The sequence below is a fragment of the Nannospalax galili genome, unplaced genomic scaffold, assembly GCF_000622305.1.
Source record: "Nannospalax galili isolate Female #2095 unplaced genomic scaffold, S.galili_v1.0 scaffold246, whole genome shotgun sequence".
Taxonomy (NCBI): domain Eukaryota; kingdom Metazoa; phylum Chordata; class Mammalia; order Rodentia; family Spalacidae; genus Nannospalax; species Nannospalax galili.
In genome coordinates, this window is record NW_008356327.1 from 1,351,773 (window position 1) to 1,374,947 (window position 23,175).

A 23,175-nucleotide genomic window follows, 5' to 3' on the forward strand; every position below is an offset into this window, starting at 1 on the left:
CTGGAGAGATGGCCCAGCCATTAAGAGCACTGACTGCTCTTACAGAGGACTGAGGTTCAGTTCCCAGCACCCACATGGCGGCTACAAATTGTCCTTAACTCCAGTTCCAGGAGAACCCGAAGCCCTCTTCTGACCTCCACGGCATTGCACGACATGAGTGTACTCACATGCAGGCAATACACTCATACACACACACACACACAAAAAAGCAAAAATTCAAAAAAATTTTAAAAATGGGTTTTTGTTATTTATTTTCATAATCTTTATGATGGATGGGGTAGATCTAGGTCTAATGAATCAACAGTTACTTTATACATATTAGGAGTTACATAATGTGTTGGTCACCAAATCTTTGAAAGAGTCTATATAGTGGGTGGAGAGATGGCTCAGTAGTTAAGAGAACTGGCTGCTCTTATAGAGGACCTGGGTTTGGTTTACTTTTTTCCTCTTAAAAACAGAACTATCTTCTATCCAATATAACAAATGCTTCTATCCAATATAACAAATGCTTCTATCCAATATAACAAATCCAAGATAACAAATGCTTACAGGAATACAAAACCACCTAGCATTGAGACAAAAGTCACAAAATATCTGGCATCCAGTAAAAATTTCACTAGCCATAGGCTGAAGAGGGATGGCTCAGTGGGTAAAGCACATGCCATGGAAATGTGAGTACTTAAGTTTGAATCCCCAAAACACACATTTATAAAGCTGGGAGGTAGCATGCGTTTGGAATCCAGTGCTCCCATGGCAAAACAAGAAGCAAAGACAGGAGAACCCCTGCGAGCTCTTGGGCCAGGTACCCTGCACACACAGGAGCAAAAAACAAAAGAGGGAATGGGTTCTAAACAAGGTGGAAAGGCAAAGGCCAACAACTCAGATCGTTTTCTGACCTTTACATGCGCATTATGACATGCATGTATATGTCCACACTCATGTATATATATATGTATATATCACACACACATATTTACCAATTTTGTAAAGAAACATGAGAACATGACACACAATGAGCTAAACGAACTTAACTGAAGCAGGAAACAATACAATAACATTCACACATAAAGGGATCAAAACAATTATTGGAATTGTATTTTTTATGGTCAAGAAAAAAAAATTGAAAATAGTCCATGGAAATGAACAGAGAAATCTCAAAAGAAGAAATAAAATGAACAGAAAGCATTTAAAAAAGTGTTCAATACCATTAGCCATCAGGGACATAAAACATAGAGACTACAAGTACTCTGAGAGTCCATCTCACCCCAGTCAGAATGGCCATCATCAAAAAAAATAAATGACAACAAATGCTAATGAGGATGTGGGGAAAGAGGAATTCTTACATGCTCTAGATGGGAATATAAACTGGTGTAGCCACAATGGAAATCAGTCTGCAGGCTTCTCAGAAAACTAAAAGCAGTATTACCATATGACATAGCTGTGCCATTCCCAGGCATATACCCAAAGGAATATATATTCTACTATAGAGATGCTTACACATTTATGTCTTTGGTGCCCTACCCGTAACAGCTAGAAAATGCAATCAGTCTCGCTGTTCATCAACAGATGAATGGATAATAAAAATGTGGTACACGTGTACAATGGAATTTTATTCAGATGTAAGAAAAATGGAGAAAAGGAAAATGGGTATGTCTAGAAAATGTAACACTGAGTGAAGTAACCTGACCCAGAATTACAAATGCCCTATGTTCTCTCATATGGAGATTATAAATTCCAATTTTTAGATTTCTGTATTCAATTTGAAATATCTGTACAGACTAGAAAACAAGAAAGAGGCCATTGGTGGGAGAGGACTTAAGTGGTGGTGGTGGGGGGCCTAGAACACAGGTGATATGCAAATAGGAGGGAAAACTGGGGTAGCAAGGTTCAAATGGGGATGGGACAGAGCAATGGAGATGAGGTGGGAATCGGTCAGGGAGGCTTAACCAAAACTAAGGATGTGTGTAAAAATCATTTGGAAACCTATTAATTTATAAGCCAGTTAAAAATAGATAATTTTTAAAAAGAGCTTGAACCTGGGTTAGTGCCAATCTAGAAGCCATGAGTTACTAAATGAAAATTCCAGTGCCAAGTTTGGGATACTTCCCTATGAGCTGTTGGCCATGAAGGGTATAGAGGCCCCCAAAACAATACAGACTATTGCCTGTGTTCTTGGCTGCCCACCAGACCAAGATATATGTTGATTGCAGGACATGGAGAAACCAAGCTGGAAATCAGCTGCAAGCTTCCTCTTTGCTGGCTAGCTTTCACAGTGCCAGAGGTTCTATATAAGCAGCTGATGGAAAAAAGTCATCAACAATCTTACCGGGCTGTGGTCCTTGTATGCTACAGTGTTAACCCGCCAGGCAAAATCACCCACTGATGTAACAGTGGTACAATTTCCTTCCTTTCTTCTTTTCTTTTCTTTTGTTTTCTAAATGTGTATATTGTGTAAATGAATATATTGTATGAATGTGTGTAAGTGCACCTCTGTTGTGCAATGCCCAGGGAGGTCAGAAGGTGTTGAGCTAGAGTTACAGATGGTTGTCAGCTACTATGTGGGTGCTGGGAATTGATCCTGGGTCCTCTGAAAGAGCAGCCAGTGCTCTTAATCACTGAGCCATCTCTCCAGCCCCAGAGGGTATGACTTTTACACAAAGGTAAACAACTGTGTTCTGATTGGATTTGAGGCCCACTCCACAGGAGTTCATGCCTGGTGCTACGGACCTGTCAAAACCCATGGTTGGGAAGATCACAGGCCCTAAGGATGGCTGTTGCTTTTGTCTGCTAAATGGGCATGTTGTCAAACTGCCTCCTAATTATGTTTATATCCAAAGTGCTTCTTTATGCAGTGTGAATGGCAGCAAAAGCAGAGGCTCATCGCTGGCCAAAGTGCTGAGAATAAGAATGCCTGAGTGCTCAGCCTCAAATGGGGCATTTATATCACCTGCTCCAAGGCTCAGGCAACATCAAGGAAGGGGTAGGGGTAGAAGGTGGGGTAGAAAGAGTGAGTATAAGAGCAGGATAATGTAAAAGAGTGCTGTGAACACTGCCTCTGGACATGACATGGCTGTTGTACTCCTGAACTCATAGCAGTTGTGGTTTCCGGCACAGAGTTAGGTTAGGGTCAGCAACAGTCATGGACTGGGAATGGGCTCATGGGGCTCTGCCCCTCCCCGGAGACCTATGGGTAGTTGATGGCTACTGGGAGACGGAGAGTCATGGTCTTTAGTGACATAGCCACTGGTGAGTTATCTCACCAGTATCTCCTCACTCATGCTCATGAAGGCAGATGGTCCTATTTAAACTCAGTGGTCACCAAACCAAATCAAAATCAAATGAAACAAAAAGACATGAAAGTGGGAGGCTTGCTGGGAAGAGGGAGGGGATAGGGTGAACACAATAATTTCATTTCCACTTAAATGCATTTTTTTTTTGTTTTTTGGAGACAGGGTTTCCCTGTAGCCCCAGCTGGCCTGGATTCACTACGGAGACCAGGCTGGCCTCGAACTCACAGAGATCCTCCTGCCTCTGCCTTGCCAGTGCTGGGATTAAAGGTGTGCACCACCACGCCCGGCTTAAATGCATTTTTAAGTTCTTGAAGTATTATTCACAACAGCCAAAGACAGAAACAACCCAAATGTTTACCAATGAATGAATAAAAAATTATGAAAAATATGTGACAGAATATTATTTATCAATAAAAAGGGACAAAGTACAGGGTACAAGTTACAATGTTGATGAACCAAGAAAACAGTATGTTCAGAAGAGACCACACCCAAAAGGTTCATATATTGTATGATTCTATTTATATGGTTATACAGAACAGGTAAATACTCAAGTAGACTGATGGTTGTCAGAGACTGGGGACAGAAGGGAGTGGGCAATAATTTGCTTAATGGGTACAGGTTTTATTCTGGAGTGATAAAAATGTCTTAGAACTAGATACCAGTGATTGTGCAATACTTTGAATGAATACTAGATGACTCACTTTAAAATGATTAATTTTATGACAAGTGAATTTCACTTGGGAATTAACAAAACCAAAGATGAGTCATAAAGCATAAGAAAGATAAATTGGACTTTACCAAATATATATATACATATTCATATATATCATGTATCAAAGAACAGTCACAAGAGCGTGCAAGATAGCACACAGTTTGGGAGAAAGAATGTGTGATCATGTATCTGCTAAAGGTCTGAAATTGAGAATATATAGCTGTGCTGGATAGCTTTAGTGTCAACTTGACACACCTGGGTTGAGGGAGCCTCAATTGGGGAACTGCCTCCATTGCACTGGCCTGTGGCCATGTCTGTGGAGCATTTTCTTGATTGTTGAGTGATATGGGAGGGCCCAGCCCACTGTGGGTAGTGCCACCCCGGGCTGGGCAGGTGGGCCTGTGTTGCATAAGAAAGCAGGCTGAGCAGGAGCCAGGGGAGCAAGCCAGTAAGCAGTGTTCCTCCATGGCCTGTGCTCCAGCTCCTGACTCCAGGTTCCTTCCCTGAGTTCCTACCTTGAGCTCCCTGATAAACTGTGACCAGGGAGATGTATGATAAAATAAACCCTTTCCTCCCCAAGTTGGTATTGGTCAGAGTGTTTTGTCAGAGCAATGAAGAAACAAGCTAGGACAGGAATTGGTACCAGAGAGTGAGATACTGCTGTGACAGACTTGACCTTGGTGTTTATGGGAGGACTGTGGAAGTGTTTGGAACTTTGGGCTGGAAAAGCCATTGTGTGCTCAGAGTTTGTTGCTGTGGAGCTTGGAACAGTTAGGCTGAAAGAGTTGTGGACGATGGAGGCCTGGCTTGTGAAGCTTCAGATGGAAGCAGAGACTATCAGGGCTGTTTGTGAGAGATTTTGAATTGAGAATCTGTGGGTTCTAGTCGCCTGGGGCTGAAGAATCAGCTGTGGTTAAGAAGAGACCAGAACCTGAAGTAAAACATCTGTTTTACTGGGACAATTGATGCTCGTTAGCTGGGGCTGAAAAATCAGCTGTAAGTAACAAGAGACCAGCATCACTGTGGTGGAATCTTCTGGGAGGTATTTCCTCAGCATCAGCACACAGAGGGGACCTGCACCTCTATTTCAAGCTGGAAGTAGGAGTTGGTAATGTGTAAGAGTCTCCTGCATGGTTCTGGTGTTGAAAGCGTGAAGGGGTCAGAGAGAGCAGCTGAAGCTTGGCACTCTGAGAGGCCAGGAAAGGTCATAGGTGAAAGTGAAGCTTCAGTTACAGCAAAGACCCCAGAATTGAAGGGGTCATGGAGAGAAACTGAGGCCTTTGCACCCCAAGAGGCAAGAAGAGGCCATTGGTGAAGGTATAGCCTCAGTTTCAGTAGAGACGCCAGCTTTTTGGAGATGCCAGGACCATGGGATGACCACCAAGGACAGCCAATAGGTGTGGAATGGAGCTGGCCTGGGTCTGTGAGACGAGCTGTGTGTGCTGCGGATGGCACAGTCAGAGAAGTGGAGCTGCCAGAACCCTAGAGCCCAGAAGATTGTGAGTGAATCACAGATGTCCAGCCTTGAGCTACTTTGTTGGACTTTGGTTTTGCTTAGATGTGCTTGATTTTTCCCTTTGAAATAAGACAGTCTTGTTGTGGATTTTTTAAGGACTGTGGGCTTTTAAGATTGTACTGTCTTATGTTGGAGTGGCCTGTGGCCATGTCTGAGGGGTATCTTCTTGATTAGTGATGTGGGAGGGCCCAGCCCACTGTGGATGGTGCCACCCCTGGGCAGGTGGGCCTGTGTTGCCTAAGAAAGAAGGCTGAGCAGGGGCCAGGGAGCAAGCAGCATTCCTCCATGGCCTGTGCTCCAGCTCCTGCCTCCAGGTTCCTGCCTTGAGTTCCTACCTTGAGCTCCCTGATAAACTGCAACCCGGGAGATGTATGATAAAATAAACCCTTTCCTCCCCAAGTTGGTATTGGTCAGAGTGTTTTGTCAGAGCAATGAAGAAACAAACTAGATCAATAGCGATCGCTTACAAATCAACAACAAACCAAACAATGCAAATAAAGAGCAATGAAAGGACTTGAAGAGAGACATTACTATGGTTTGAATGTCCCCTACTAAACTCATATTGCAATTTAATTGCCATTGTGACTATATTAAGAGATGGGGCCCAAGCTAGGGATGTAGAGCTCATGGTAGAGCTTTCCTTAGAGTCCACAAGGGCCTAGGCTCCATCTCCAGCATAGTAAAAATAATAACAACAAAAACACAAAGGGTGGACTCTTTAAGAGAAAGGAGAAAAGGATGATGAATGCATGAAGGCCATTACACCAGGTGATAGCTTCTGCATACCATCATATAGCAAAAAGATGTGGCTTCTTATCTTCCACTTCCTAGTCTCTAGAACCATGAGCCAAATAAACCTTTATACATTAAAATTTTCCTAATCTGTAATATTGTTATAGCAGAAAACAGATTAAGACAGATATTTCTCTAGAGATTAAACAAATAGCCAAGACATATTCAAAACACCCATTAGTCATTAGAGAAATTCAAGTCAGAATCACAATGAACTACTACTTCATGTCCACAAAGATGGCTAGAATTAATTAGAGAAAATTAATGAGCACTCACCAGGATGTGGAGAAACAGAAAAGCCCGACACGGCTGGGGGAATACAAAATAATGTGCAATATGAAAATGCTCTATTAATGAAAGAAGCCAGATACCAAAGACTACACATTGCATGATTCTGTTTATATGAAATATACAGAACAGGTAAATGTATGGAGAAAGACAGTACATTAGGTACATGCCAGAGGTTGAGAGAGGGGAGAATCTGAGTGACTGCTCCCCATTTCCTCATAGAGTGATGAAATTGGTCTTTAATAAGGTAGTGGTGATGGATATATGACACTATAAACATGCCAAAAGCCACTGAATTGTATACTTTAATATGATCTAAATGATGAATTTTATGCTGTCTGAATGTTACCAATATAAAAAAGAATGAAATTCTTTTAACATTAATTATGAGGATTTTATTCAGTACTTGGGAGTTGGAGGCGAGAAGTTTCAGGAGTTTGGCAGCTGGAGGTGGTTCAAGGCTATCCTTGGGCACTTAATGAATTCGAACCTCGGCAAGACCCTTTCTCAAAAAATTGTATTTTAATCTTGATTTTATTTCCAGAAAAGAGATAAATAAAAACAAGTAAAAGTGAAATAATGTTTTGTAATGTACAGAAGCAGAAAGAATTTATCAGCAGCAGAGTGCTTTCTAAGAACTATTAAGGAAGTACATCAACAAAAGGGGTAAGATCCCAGACTGAACACCAAGCATGGGTCTTCTCATCATATCATTATTTCTCTTCATAGGATTATCAACTGTTTAACAGTAACACCAGTGTACTGTGGGACTTATACATATGTATGTAAAATATGTAACAACAGAAGTGCACAGACTTGGAGGGGTTATGCAATATTATCTAAAGCAACTATTGTCATGACAAAATTATAAGCAACAATGAGATAAAATGATAAAAATATTAATTCAAATGAAAGCAGGAAGAAAAAAGAGGGCAGGTTTATAACTATGCCAATAAATATAACTCTGCTTGAAAGATACATTTTGTCATATTGGTCAAAAACAGAAGGATGGAAAACATACCTTGTTAATCAAACGATATATTTAGATTAAAAGCTACAAAGTTGACAGTGCTAAAAAAAATTAAAGATCTAATAAACAGGAGTAAGCATGTTGTGTTCATGGGTCAGAATATCCAATCCTATCAAGATGTCAGGTTCCAGCACCCTTCCCCTCTGACGACTCTTTTTTTTTTTTTTTTTTTTTTTTTTTAAACCATGCTGTGGACTGAACCCACAGCATTTGCCTGCCATTGAGTCACATCCCTAATCCAATGTTCTTCCCTTCATTAATAGATTAAATTGCAATCTCAAATATCATAACCACTTTCTTTTGAATAATTAACAAACTGATTATAAAATTCATAAAGGAGTACAAATGATGCATTGTAGCCCCAAAGCCTTGAATCTAATTTTAAGATACTATTCAGCATGGTAATGAAGATAGTGTTGTACTGGCATAGGGATGTTAACAGAACAGAGTCTAGAAGTAGACTCGCAAACCATTAATTTATTTTCAATAATTAGAACAGCTGGGTTTCAATATGCAAATTTGTGAATTTCCTTTCTTCCCCCTCCCCCTGTCCTTCCTTCCTTCCTTCCTTCCTTCCTTCCTTCCTTCCTTCCTTCCTTCCTTCCTTCCTTCTTTCTCCTTCCTCCCTTCCTGAGCTGAGGCAGGAAGAGTGGGCAAGGTCTGCCTGGATTACATACTGAGTATCAAAACACTCTGAGCTACAAGTAGAATACTTCCCTACCATATGGAAAGACCTGGGTTCAATTCTTAGCACTACAAAAATGAAAACAAAGAAACAAAAAAACAGAACGAACAAAAAAAACCTCCCAAAATAACAAAAACAAGGAATACATGATACATTTTATTAGTAGTTAGTATATGTCTTTTAAAATTCCTTTATTATAAGATAAATAGCTTTAAAAAGTTTTAAGATACTAACATAGCTGCAAATTTCGATTTTAAATGTTTTATGCCCCCACTTTAAAATATAGAAAAACGTAATTAGATACTTACTTAAAATAAAGGGGGATTAAAATGCTATATAATTTACACATATTCTTTAAATAATAGTAGGAGGTAAAGAAAACAGCAATTATGAACCTGATTTTCTAAGGGTAAAGTGTGTTTAATAGTTCAGTAATTTTTTTATCAAATAAAAAAGCAAATCTAACATTAAAATGAGATATTAATGAGAAACTTAAAATTTTTGACACTAAAGTTTGCCAAACTTGTTTTGCTAGTTGATATTCTCAGATTTAAAGCTTTATCTGTCTAGTCTCATTTATACTTCATTAGTCTGGCCATTTAATCTCCCCTCTGCTCTGTTTGGCCATCTACTATAAGTTGCTTTATAAAGTCTTAACATTCAGTCAATATCATAAATTTGAAATCAGTTTGTATTAAGAACCAGCTCATTTTAAAACTGTTCAGTGAATAAATGTAGGATTGAACAAAAAATGAAGATGACACACTTCACTGTGCTTCTCCACAGTGTCTCTTGTTTCAGCATTTACCTCTTGTGAAAGCTGCATTACTTGATCCTTTCGATGTTCCAGATCTTTTAAAATCAATGAATTTTGCTTTTCCAACTGTAGTACTCTTCTTGCCAGGTGGACACTAGGTGAATAAAATGAAGAGAAGTAATGCTTGCAAAAGGAGAGTGCTACTTAAAATACTCAAAGTATGCTAGAAAATGCTCAAAATGTGCTACAAAATCATGTATCATTTCCTAATAAAACATATTAATAGAAAAAAATGAAAAATGTGAAATAATGAAACTAGAAGACCAATATGGCAGCAACTCAGAACTCTGAAAGTACCAGACTGTATTAGTGACTTTTCTGTCAATGTGATAAAACACCATGACCAAAAGCGACATATGGAAGAGTTTATTTGGTTTATGGTTCTAGAACGATAGTTCATCACAGCAGGGAGACAGCAGCAAGTGACAGGCATGGCAGCAGGAGCAGAAAGCTGAGAATTCACATCTTCAACAACAAACACAAAGCAGAAAGTCCACCCCCACTGACACACTTTCTCCAATAAGGTTACACCTTCTAAAGATTCCATGACCTCCCCGAAACCAATTAGGAACCAAGTACTGAAGTAAGGTGGGCCTATGGGGGGTGGTATTTCTCATTCAAATCAGCACATTACCATTGCCATGGTATAACTGTGATATACTGATTAATGTGGTAATGATTTATAGCCTTTCCAATCAAAGTAGACTTAAATTGTCTTACTAGGATGACAAAATAAGACAGTCACTTTTAACATTTTTAAAAAATATTTTTTATTTATTATTTTTATTTTATGTGTATGAAACGTATTGCCTGTGTGTAGGTAAGTGTATCCATGTTGTGCAATGCTCACGGAGGACAGAAGAGGCTGTAGGATCCCCTGGAACTGGAGTTACAGACAGCTATTAGCTGCCATGTGGGTGCTGAGATTTGAACCCGGGTCTTCTGCAAGAAAACCAGTATTCTTAACCACTGAGCCATCACTCCAGCCCCACGTTTAACATTTTTATAAAAATTTCCCAATTACAAATCAGTCAGGATATTAGTTGAATATTATGTACAATAAGCATATATTTTGATAAGCACTACTGCTTAGTTCAGCCTACAAAATGCATTTTATAATACAATACGCAAATGAATACTTAGTTGTTTTATTAAAAGTGGAGGTGGAAGCGATGCATAAAACTTCAAGAATGTCTACAGTACAGGCAAAGACTCTATACTAAAAGAAATTGTCTAATGACCTGTCTGTATGTCTGTCTGTCTGTCTCTCTTTTTGACAGGGTCTTATTGTATAGCCCAGGCTGCCCTCAAACTCACGATTCTTGTATTTAAATAATTCTTTAGGGAACGACTACTAATGCTGAGAAGCTATATTCTCACAATCAACTATTTTTCCAGTAACTTAAAATGTACATATTTGTTCCATTATCATGTTCTACATCAATTTATTTTATTAACCTATGAATGTGGAATTCATGGGATACATGAAGACAGAATGTTTTACAATAAGAAGGTATTTCTCTAAATAAAGCCACAGAACAGAAGAAGTCCTGTTACATTGATAACACATCCGAACATCTGACAAAGGAATTCGGGTAACACTTAGAATAATGGTGAATATCACCCAACACAAGGATGTGTAAGAACTTGTCATTCCAAATAAAAAAGGTGAGTTCTGATAAATATTTATAATAGTGACTTCGACAGTTTATCTGCATCTAAGAACCTATTCTTTGAATTGGTTTGACATTTTGCCAGTGAAGATGAAATTAAAAAAGGAAAGGAAGCAGCTTCCATTTTTTGACAATCATTCTTTTTTTAAGACAGATTAGTTGACATACATTTTTAATAATTTTTAATGCAGATAAAACAGAATAAACACAAATTTATAAACCATAATCCAATGGAATTTAGTGAATTTAGATTTGTGCAGTTATCACTACAACATAATAAAAATTTTATTTATTTTTATTTTATATGTGAGTATTTTGCTTGCACATAAGTGTAATGTGTGTGCAATACCTGTGGAGGCCAGAAGAGGGTATGAGATCCCCTGGAACTTGAGTTACAGAGTTTAGCTACCATGTGGGTGTTTTGCTTATTTATATATTATTTATTATTACTATTGTGTGTGTGTGTGTGTGTGTTTGTATGTAGGAATGCATGTGTCATGGCACACAGGTGGAGGTCAGAGGACAACTTTTGGGAGTTTGTTCTCTCCTTTCACAGTAAGTTCTGAGAATCAAATTTAGGCTGTCAGGCTTTTGTATCCAGCATTTTCAGGCAACCTCACTCATCCTGTGTGCTGGATAGCTTTAGTTGTCAACTTGACATATCTGGGTAAAGGGAGCCTCAATCGGGGAATTGCCTCCATTGAAATGGCCTGTGGGGCAATCTTCTTGATTATTGAGTGATGTGGGAGGGCTCAACCCACTGTGGTGCCACCTGTGGGCAGGTGGGGCTATGTTGGATAAGAAAGCAGGCTGAGCATGAGCCAGAGGATCAAGCCAGCAAGCAGTATTCCTCCATGGCCTGTGCTTCGGCTCCTGCCTCCAGGTTCATACCCTGAGTTCCTACCTTGGACTCCCTCAGTGATGGACTGTGACCTGGGAGATATAAGCTGGATAAACCCTATCCTCCCCAAGTTAGTATCTGTCAGAGTGTTCTGTCATAGCTCTTGAAAACAAACTAGAACAGAAATTGGTACCAGGATTGTGGGGTATTGCTGTGACAGACCTAAACTTTGGTGTTTTGGGGAGGATTGTGGAGGTGTTTGGAACTTTGAGGTGAAAAAAAAATGGAGTGCTTGAGTTTGTTGCCATGGAACTTGCAACAGTTATGCTGTAGAGAAATGCAGATGATGGTGGCCTGGCTTGCGAAGTTTCAAAGGGAAATGGAGACTGTCAGGGCTGTTTGTGCAATATCTTGAATTGAGAATCTGTGGTTTTCTGGTCAGCTGGAGCTGAAGAATCAGTTGTGATTAAGAAGAGACCAGAACTACTGAAGTGAAACCGTTGCCTTACTTGGATAACTGATACTTGTTAACTGGGGCTGAAAAGTCAGCTGTAATTAACAAGAGACCAACATCACTGTGGCAAAATCTTCTGGGAAGTATTTCCACAGGGTTAGCACAGAAGCTATGGTCCAGAGGGGGCCTGAGTCACCATCTCAAGCTGGAAGCAGGACTTGGTAATGTGTAAGAATCTCCTGCAATGATGGGCGTGGTGGCACATGCCTTTAATCCTAGCACTTGGGAGGCAGAGGCAGGTGGATCTCTGTGAGTTCAAGCCCAGCCTGGTCTACATAGTTCCAGGTCGGCTGGGGCTACAGGGAGACCCTGTCTCAAAAAGGCCAAAAAAAAAAAAAAAAAAAAAATTCTCCTGCATGGTTCTGGTGTTGAAATTGTGAAGGGGTCACAGAGAGCAGCTGAGGCTTGGCACCCTGAGAGGACAGTAAAGGTCATTGGTGAAAGTGCAGCCTCAGTTGCAGTGAAGACCCCAGGATTGAAAGGTCATGAAGAAAATTTGAGGCTTTGCACCCTGAGAGGTCAGAAGAGGCCATTGGTGAAGGTACAGCCTCAGTTTCAGTGGAGACCCAGCTTTTTGGAGATGCCAGGACCATGGAATGACGACTAAGGGTAGAAGCAGGTGTGTAATGGAGTGGGCCTGGATCTTCGAGACAAGTTGTGTGTGCTGTGGACAGTAGAGTCAGAGAAATGGAGCTGCCAAAACCCACTGGAGCTCAGAAGATCATGAGTGAATCTCAGATGTCCAACCTTGAGCTACTTTGCTGGACTTAGGTTTTGCTTGGGTGTGCCCAATTCTTCCCTTTTGAAATAAGACAGTACTTGTTTTGGATTTTACAAGAGCTCACGTTTAAGAGACTTTTAAAAGAGAAATCTACCTGATGACTTTATATCCATGCTCAGATGCCAAGGAGCTCAGAGTAACCGACTGTGACTAGTAATAATCTGATATATAGAGATTAGAAACGCAGGTGCAAACATCTTAATGTCAATTGTATTAAAAATGAAGTTTTCTGCATGAAACTCTGTATTTTAATAATGAAATAGAGATCTTTTCTAAAGGTTAAAACCTCATTTATGTCTTATAGGGCTTATACTGAGTACAATATTGTGTAACTGTAATAATTCAACTGTTAAACCTAAAAATGTAAAGTCAATTTTATAAGAGATTCAGCCTAGCTCAGAAAATTGTTATTGAATATGTCAGTGCTGATGTAATGAAATGCTTCTTCTAAGTATGTGGTTATTAAATAAATCATTAAAAAAAACAAAACAAAACAGCAAAAGGCAGACATGGTGGTTCATGCCTAAACTATGGACTTTTAAAGTCCATAAGTGTTTGGATTTTTTAAGGACTGTGGGACTTTTAAGATTCTACTGTCTTATATGCTGTGATACTAAAATATCTTGGGGACAAGAAATTAAAAAGTTATGGTTTAGTAGTGATTTGTTTGTGTGACAAGTTGACAGGGGATTAAGTGTGCTAGACACACCTGGGTAGAGGGAGCCTCAACTGCTGAATTGCCTCCATTGGACTGGCCTGTGGCCATGTGTGTGTGGCATCTTCTTGATTACTGAGGATGTGGGAGGGCCCAATCCACTATGGGTAGTGTCACCTGTGGGCAGGTGGGCCTATGTTGTATAAGAAAGCAGGCTGAGCATCGGCCAAAGGATCAAGCCAGTAAACAGTGCTCCTCCATGGCCTGTGCTTCAGCTCCTGCCTCCAGGCTCCTGTCCTGAGCTCCCTACCTTGGGCTCCTACCTTGGGCTCCCTCAGTGTTGGACTATGACCTGGGAGAGATGAGCTGAATATGCCCTTTCCTCTCCAAGTTGGTACTGGTCAGAGTATTTTGTCACAATAGAGAAACAAACTAGAACATCCAGTTTTAAAATTTTTATTATTATTATTATTTTGTTAAGACAAGGTCTCTCTGCAGTCTCAGGTGCCCTGGACCTCGTTATGTAGAGCAAGCTGCCTCAGTCTTACAGAGAGTCACCTGCTTCTGCCTCATGAGTGCTGGGATTAAAGGCATGCACTATCATGCCTAGCAACCGTTTTCATTTTTATTTTTAATTTATTATTATTATTATTATTATTATTATTGGTTTTTTTTGAGACAGGGTCTCCCTGTAGCCCCAGCTGTCCTGGAACTCACAGAGATCCACCTGTATTTGCCATCTGAGTGCTGGCATGCGCCACCATGCCTGGCTTAACTGTTTTGTTTTTTTTAAAAACGTAAATGTGCCAGTAGCTTCAGAAATGACTGAAGACTACATAATGGTCTCATGTTGGCTTTCATAGTCATACGACAATTTTCTGTAGGACTTAACTTTCAAACTGATCATAGCTTTTAAGAGGATGATTGCTACAACTATTCCAAATAAGTGTAACTTTCCTAAAGGCAAAAATGAGAACTTGCACACACGAGAATTCAGAATAGGAAAGCAAGTTTCCACTATGCATAATGCCAGTTTAAGGACTAGAGAGATGCCTCAGTGGTTAAGAACACTGGCTGTTCTTGCGGAGGACCCACCTGATGGCTGAGAACTGTCTGTAACTCCAGTTACAGGGGATCTGACACCCTCCTCTGGTCTCTGTGGGCACTGCATGCACATGGTGCACTTACACAGTACACAGGCAAAACATACACATAAAATAAAAATAATAAAATATTTTTAAAATGCCAGTTTATCCTTTATTTTTTCCTTTATTGTGAAGCTCAGTACACTGTGAAGTTTTCAACTTAAAGTTCTTTCTTTAGAAAGGATTTTATTTTTATTTTTTGTTTATGAGTGTATTGCCTGCATGTATGTTAAGTATACCTGTGTCGTGCAATGCCTGCAGAGGTCAGAAGAGGGCAGAAAATTCCCCTAGAACTGAAGTTATGGATGGTTGTTAGCTGCCATGTGGGTGTTGGGAATTGAACCCAGGACTTCTGCAAGATCAGCCAGTGCTCTTAACTGCTGCGCCACCTCTTCACTTCCTCAACTTAAAATTCTTTATTAAGTAGGTAGAAGACCATCAAGATGACTCAGTAGGTATGAGTACCTGCAGCCAAGCCTTACAACCTGAGTTCACTGCCCCAGACCCACATGGTAGAGGGAGAGAACTGACTTCCAAAAGTTGTCCATTGACTTCCTCCATGTGCACATCTTAGCATGTACATAACCCTTCACCCCACAATAAAATAAAAACAATATTTTTAGAAAAACAAGATAGAAACTATAACAAAAGGTCTACAGTAGACAGTAAATTTTGCTAATTTAAAAATGTTCTAGGCCAGGTGTGGTGGCGCACACCTTTAATCCTAGCGCTCGGGAGGCAGAGGCAGGCGGATCTTTGTGAGTTTGAGGCCAGCCTAGTGAGTTCCAGGGCATAGTGAGTTCCAGGACAGCTGGGGCTACAGGGAGACCCTGTCTCAGAAAGACAAAAAAAAAAAAAAGTTCTAAACTGCTTCTAAACATTCAGATCAACTAAGACAAAGAAACAAACAGACTAAGCTCTCATGGTACCTGCGTGTCACTCACTCCATGCAGCAGCCCAGCCAAAACACATAACCAGAATATCTTGTTTGCTATTTTCAAATAGTTGCTGCTGAAAAAAAACATTGCTTCAGATTTTCAAGTTTTGTCATGTCAAGAGGAATCCATTTTATTTTAATCTACGTTAACTAGATAAGCCCTTTCAGCTTTTTTTGTGTACCTAAAAGAGGCTTAACAATTTTTTTGCAACTGCTTATGCTTCTATGAAACTTCAAAGTGAGAGTTACCTTATTTTAATTGACAAGTTTATCAGAAATTTAGCAGTATAGTTCAAACTGGAAATCCTTCAGATGCTGCTACTGTGCAGGAAGCTGGCAGAACACTTCAGAAACTGATTCACACCAAAGGAAGCAAACCTCACAGCCAGCTTCCTGCCCATGCTTCCATGCATTTCAAGAGGCTTCATTAAAATTTTAAAACATTTGAATAGAGTTATTTCAAATGGTGCCTAGGGAAGGGTATTGGAACACTAGCTTTACTAACTATGTAATCTACTTCAAGAACATGTTACCTGATACAATCAATTAGCATTTATTGAACATACACTCTATGTCAAACACTGTGTACTAATCTTCACATCTGTTTTCTCAATTTATTTTTATAATATTCCTTTGGTAACAAGAGGCAATTATTAAATCTCTCATTGGCTTTCCCAGTTATTAATGGCAACATGATATTCAAAAACAGAAATCCTAAAAATGACAGGTTTAGGTAGCTATTGAAAATGATTTTTAAACTTTTTGTTTTGAGACAGGATCTCCCTGTAGCCCCAGCTGGGCTGGAACTCCCTATGTAGACCAGGCTGGCCTCTACCTTCTGAGTGCTGGGACTAAAGGCATGTGCCACCACATCCAGACTGATTTTTAAACCTTAAAATATAATTTTTAAGGTTGGCATACAAAAAATATGGTATTTTTAATTACTGTGTGTCATGTAGCTAAATCTTGGGTAAAGACCAGTTGTTCTCAGATAAACCTTACCTAGACATATATTTCTTGATCTCCTATGTATGGAACCAATGAATTTACTGAGCTTACTTACCAAGATAACTGAGGGGTTGCTGAGGTGTATGTATGGCCTGAGGGTATGCACACTGGAAAGACTTTACCCAGCATGGGTAATGCCTCCTTTTCCTAGCCTTCCCCAGATTGTATACTTTAGCCCTCTCCAAATCCAGGAGTCCATGTGTGATTAGGATCAAATTACATACAGTTGGCTGGGAAGAGTGGCTGGACAATGCAGTGAGGGTCCAATGACCCTGCTTGACCCTTCTTTAATGAATGAGCACAACGTTCAACAAGCCCAATTGTGATGTTGCTTAGCGATCAGGCTCAGTGAAAGTCGTGATGATGGTAGTTATTTCATGCAGAAGGGACTGCTGTATAGCATCATCTTATTATCAGAGTCTGGTTCTAGGATCCACACATGAGGGAGAACATATGTTGATTATTTTTCGGGAGGGTGCCATCTGGGAAGTGGGTATATAATGGAATAAGATGGTTTGGGATGTTCTGTGTGATACACACACACACGCACACACACACACACAAATCAAATTTTAAAAAATGTATCTGAGGAGGAAGCATTTTGGCTGTTGAATACATGAAAATTTAAATCAAATTTAACATGAAGGGAATTTAGCTTCTTTGATTTTAATAAATGTGTAAGTGGACATATAATGAAAACTTCATTATGCAAGCACTCTATTTACTATTTTAGTTTATGTTACCTTAAATTTGCATTGCCTTAGTTTCAAATGTGAAAGAGTAGTAAGTACAGATTCTCTTGAAACCTCTATGGCTTTTCTCATACAAAAATTAAAGAGGGCATAAAGCAATTGCCTTCTTTACAAACAGCCCTTGACAAACCACATGATTTTGCAAACTTCAGTAATGCATGAGATACCCAAAGTGGGATCTTATGTGCCACTGTTCCAATTGTGCATACAGAAGGTACTTCATAAAAGTTGCTGTATGAATGGGTGTAGGGATGTGTACACGTCCTCCTAGTATGTCTAGACTTACACTCTCTTCCCTCAGTTTAGATGACCTGAGAAGCACTTCCTCAAAATAACCCTGTGGCTCACCATAAGAAGAATGCCTGGCACCAGCTGGCAGGGATATTAATAGCATACCCATTAGGCACTTGTTCAAGGCACACAGATAGCTCAGTGATAGAATCTTCAGAAATATTTGGACAGTTAAGATCATTTGGAATATGAATCACTTGTGGTTCTTTAAATCTTTAGGCATCAAAATACCAACTTCTGCTTTTTGGAACTTCTTTAAAAAATACGGTGTACCAGCAACAATTACTTTTAATTTCAAAGGAACTCACAGAATGAAAGCTAACAACAGAAAAATTCTTTTCTTTTTTTTTTGTAACAAGGATTCTTGTACAGATTCAGACGTTAAAATGAGAATGGAATTTTTCCTTTAGATTTTAATTTTGAGTATTTTATCAAGCATTTTTCTGCTGATAGAGAAGTCATAAAGCTACATGTTTATTCTCTAGTAGGCAACAATGGACTAAAAACAAAACAAAACAACAAATATATATATATATATAATATATATATTTTTTAACTTTTTTTAACTTTTTTTGGTCTTTTTGAGACAAGGTCTCCCTGTAGCCCTGGATGGCCTGGAACTCACTATGTACCTCAGGTTGGCCTTGAACTCACAGAGATCCACTTGCCTCTGCCTCCCAAGTCTTGGGATTAAAGGGATGCGCTTAGCACTCCCAGCACTAATAAGTTAAAAATCTTTTAAAAATTACTGGAAACTTCTACAAAAGTATCATAAGATGGGTTTTCTTACTTTGCATGTCTCTGAATATTTACATTAATCCACATAAAACAACAGTTTTGGATCCTTGACTATCCAGATCAAGAAAAAATTTTACTAGGTATTCACTGAGCTAGGGAAAAAGAGAACAAGAGAGAATTGCCAAACTTGAACTTCCATCTAGCTGGGGAAATTACATGGGAAACGAGGGGGTAATAAGTGAAATGTTTTATTGTAACAAAGAGAAAAATATTTGTAAGTAGAGACATACTCTTGCCATTTTGGGAAGAGAGACAAAGAATGCCGATGTGGGGGTCACATTACAGAGGGGCTTGCAAGTCTGGCAGAAACATTTAGACTTGATGGAACAGGAAATGGAGCAGTGAGATGTTTTTGCAAAACAAGATAAATTTAGGGAGAAGAGTAAGCAAAATACTTCAGTAACTAGAAAGCAGATCAATATGGGTGCAATTTTCTGTTAGTGTACCAGAAAATTTCTCCTAAGCAGTACCTCACCAGATAACTAGTGCATCTTCTAAACAGTTTTCTTGGTCGTCACAGAGCCTTAGCCTTACATGCTTTCCTTTGTCTTTTCCTTTTCTCTTTCCTTCTCATCCCCTTTCTATTCCCTCCCCTTAATCCTCCTTTTCTTTCCATTTTCTTTTTATTCTTTGTAGACCAGGCTGGCTTAGAAATCATTATATAGCTCAGGCAGAATTCAAACTTGATTCTCCTGCCTGAGTGATGGGGGTACAGATGTGCACCACTATACCTTGCTAACCTTATGTAGCAGTGTATACTGACTGCTAACTTCAGAGGATCTAGACTCACCTGACAAGGCTCATCAGATCTGAAAGGGGGTATCTAGACTAGATTAATTGAGGTGAGAAGACACACCCTAAATATGAATGGTTCCATTTCACAATCAGGGGTTCCAAAATGAATATAAAAATGAAAGATGACCAGCAGTATTTGTTGCTGTCTGCTTCCTGACTGCAGATGCAGTGTGACCAGCCTCTTCACACTGTGGCTGCCATCTTTGCCATGATGGACTATACCCTTGAATTGTGAACCAAAAAATCCCTACGTTCCTTTAGTTTCTTTTTTCAGGTATTTTGTCACAGCAACAAGTAACCAAAATACCCTGTATAGTTTTAATTGCGATATATATGCTACCCCTACATCACTCTCTCTCAAGTATGCCTCAAGGAACGCAGGAAGGTAAATGAAAAACAAAGGATAAAGACAGAAAAGGGCATAAGTTCTAACCTGAAAATTACTGCTACAAAGCATTTGTGCTTATCTGATATTAAAGTGAAAATGGCTTAAAAAAAATCAGCGAATCTAATTCTATGAAAGTTCTAACATACACTTCTATTAATTATTAAATTCACTTTATACATGAAATGCATGGTTATAACTGTGCCGTTTTGTGAACAATTTCACATTTACGAATATAAATAATAAAAGTAACTTTATCATTCAACTCATCACATCAAAATGCATTCACTAACTACATTTAGCTTGAGTAGATACAATATTTATATATTGGTTTTACCTTTGCTTTAGGCGTCTTTTGGCTGTTGTGGGAACATTAGCACCATAGCCATACGAATAAAGAATCCTTTCAGCCTCATCTTCATTTTCAACTGAAAAATATTAAAATATGTGAGGTGAAATTACTGCTCCCCCAAAAGCTTAGCCGAAGTCAAAATGAAAGGTTATAATAATTATGAAGTTCAGGAACATTCAAAAGCGTTAAAGCATATCTGAGAGAGCTGAAGTACATTAAGGTATATCCTCACTTGAGTTACTTTTAAAAGATGTCATGGGATTACATCATATGATATACTATGCTTTCTTACTGCAGAGAATAATCATACAGGCATTGAAAGGCCTTTAACATAAAATGCTGTGCTGAATAGCTTTAGTTGTCAACTTGACACACCTGGGTAGAGGGAGCCTCAATTGGGGACTTGCCTCCATTGGACTGGCCTGTGGCCTTCTCTGTGGGGCATTTTATTGATTGTTGAGTAATGTGGGAGGGTCTAACCCACTGTGGGCAGTGCCACTCCTGGGCAGATGGTCCTGTATTGTATAAGGAGGCTGAGCACAGGCTGGGAGCAAGTCAGTAAGCAATGCTCCTTCACAGCCTGTGCTTCAGCTCTGTGCTCTAGGTTCCTGCCCTGAGTTCCTACCTTAGGCTCCCTGATGAACTGTGAGTTATGGATGGTTGTTAGCTGCCACGTGGGTGCTGGGAATCAAACCAGGGTCCTCTGCAAGAGCAGCTGGTGCTCGTAACTGTTGAGCTGCCTTTCCAGCCCCTGGATTAGCTTCTTAAATGGATAAAAATTGTGTGTGTGTGTGTGTGTGTGTGTGTGTGTGTGTATGTATGTATGTATGAGTGCATACATTCCACAGTATTTGTATAGCGGTCAGAGGATCTCTTTTAATTAGGATGAAATTTTTTTCAGCAAAAGCCATAAACACTTTTAGTGTAGTTAAGGACATAGGAGTATGTATCTAGAGTTATCTATCAGCAACCATTATTTTAATGCTAAAAGGCATATCTTACATTCACAAGTACTTCAGATTTAAAATAAAGCCAAATACTTTACAATATAAGTGAAGCTTGGTCATGCATGGTTATCAATGTATAATGTGCAAAATTTCTGATTAGTACTTTTGTAGTAAAGAATTTAAGAACATTAATAACTGTTTTCCTTTAATTCTATTCACGTTTTTCAGAGTAAATGAGGGTAAACTTTTAGAGGCAGAATTATTAGTTGGGAAGGGTACATGCAAGAGATGGTATGTGAATACCAATATTGTTATCAATGATTCCTTAACTACAGAATCAAGAGGATCTCTGACTTGATGTTGCCAGAACTAGAGCTATCAGTAGATGCACATCTGATTCTTGTCTCTTACATAACTCTAATCAAAGCAAAGAGGAAAATTTAGTTAACATGAGTTAGATGTTGATAGACATGCTAACTCTGAGTTTACTACTTAATGGGTTAAAAATTCATGGACTAACTATTCTAGGGATTTGATTATAAAATCAGTGTACTATACAGTATGAAAAGAGCTACTAGAGAGATTTAAAAACATGTCTTAGAACTAGCAGGGCACAAAGCAACTGTATCTGAGTGCCACTATTTCCCCTGCTAGAAGTCATTAGTAAGCATGGGGAAAACTGACATTCAGAGAAGGCCAGGAGGGAACTATATATTTGCAAAGGCATAATCTTATGAGTATGTGGTTTGAGTTATTGTGAAAAATAATGGCTGGATTTAGCCTGGGAAGTGTTAGAAAAAAAAGGCTCAGTTCTAATAGTGAATGGAACAAAAATCTTACTAGGCTAAAGAGTTTGAATTTTATTCTATGGTAAATAAGAAACTCAGGGATCAATACAAGAAAGGGCTATAACCTATGGGTTTCTGTAGTTGGTGCTAAAATTAAAGAAAAATTTCAGTAATCAGGAAAAGGGTGGCTTAGATTTATGACAGAGAATTCCTAACAGGTTATGGTAACACTCCAGTTGCTATATTCTACAACAGCAACATCGTAAAGAACCAAAACTATTAACATGACTGAGTAGGCATGAGCATGAGGGAGCTCTCCACAGAGAACAATGGAAGAATGAAGGCCGACAAGAAGATTCAGTGAGCAGATAAAACTTTAACCTTACCACAGGTTAAGAACACAGGAAAATTAGTAAAGTTTTAGGAAGGGTAAAGAAAGTACAATTAATATAAGAACTGTCCTCTGACAACTTTCAGGGTTAGTTCTCAGCTCTCATTCCAAAGTTTGGGATAAACTCAGGTCATCAGGCTTGGTGGCAGGTGCTTTATGCTTTAGTCTTTGAGACATGTTTTAAATCTGGGCTATTTGGGGCTTTTTTTTTCCTTGGGGTTGCATGAAATCTTTATATATTCAATTATTAAATTCTTATTTCTATTACATATATTGCCAGATTTTTTTCACTTAAAACAACATATTATCCTACAGTTCTTTTAAGAAAATTTATGTGTATGAGTGTTTTACATACTATGCACCTGTGTTGTTCAATGCTCGTGGTGGTCAGAAGAGGGTGCAGATCCCCTGGAACTGGAGTTAAGGACAGTTGTTAGCTGCCATGTGGTTGCTGGGAACTGAACTCGGGTCCTCTGCAGGAACAGCCAGTGTTCTAACCACTGAGCGATCTCTCCAGTCCTATCCTGCAGTTCTTAGAGATCAGTCAGAAACTTACTTTCACTGAAGAAGGTATTTTTTTCCTTTTTTTATTCCAGTGCTGGGGACTGAACCCTGGGCCTCATGTTTGGAAGGCAAGCACTCTACCAATTGAGCTATATCCACAGTCCCCTCACTGAGTTTAAAGTCACAATGTTGACTGGTTCTGTCAGATAGCTTGAAGGGAGAATCTTAGTTTCCTTTTTCCTACTTCCAAAGACTGCCTCTATGCCTCAGTCCAGTGCCTTCTTCCATTTCAAAGTGAGTAGTGCAGCATCCTAGACTCTCTCTGAACTGCTTTCATAACATCACCTTTTCTCTTACAAATGCTCTTGCGATTACACTGGGCCCAACCAAATAATCCAAGGTAATCTTGTCACACTGGGAAGTCTCTTTTGCCATCTAAGGTAAAATATCCAGAATGCAGAGATTAGGACATGGACATTTTTCAGTCT

The 23,175-nt window shown here is 39.3% G+C and overlaps 1 protein-coding gene across 6 annotated transcripts in view; it reads right to left on the reverse strand.

The window, feature by feature from the left end:
- Positions 1-23,175, reverse strand: part of Pibf1 (progesterone immunomodulatory binding factor 1) — a 217,340-nt gene that overhangs the window by 62,756 nt on the left and 131,409 nt on the right. For all 6 annotated transcript variants that reach the window (XM_029556898.1, XM_029556899.1, XM_029556896.1 and 3 more), the window contains exons 13-14: positions 20,043-20,133; positions 9,122-9,224 (exon numbers count right to left, since the gene is read on the reverse strand). In XM_029556898.1, coding sequence (XP_029412758.1) covers positions 9,122-9,224; positions 20,043-20,133 — 194 coding nt within the window. The remainder of the gene's footprint in view (positions 1-9,121; positions 9,225-20,042; positions 20,134-23,175) is intronic.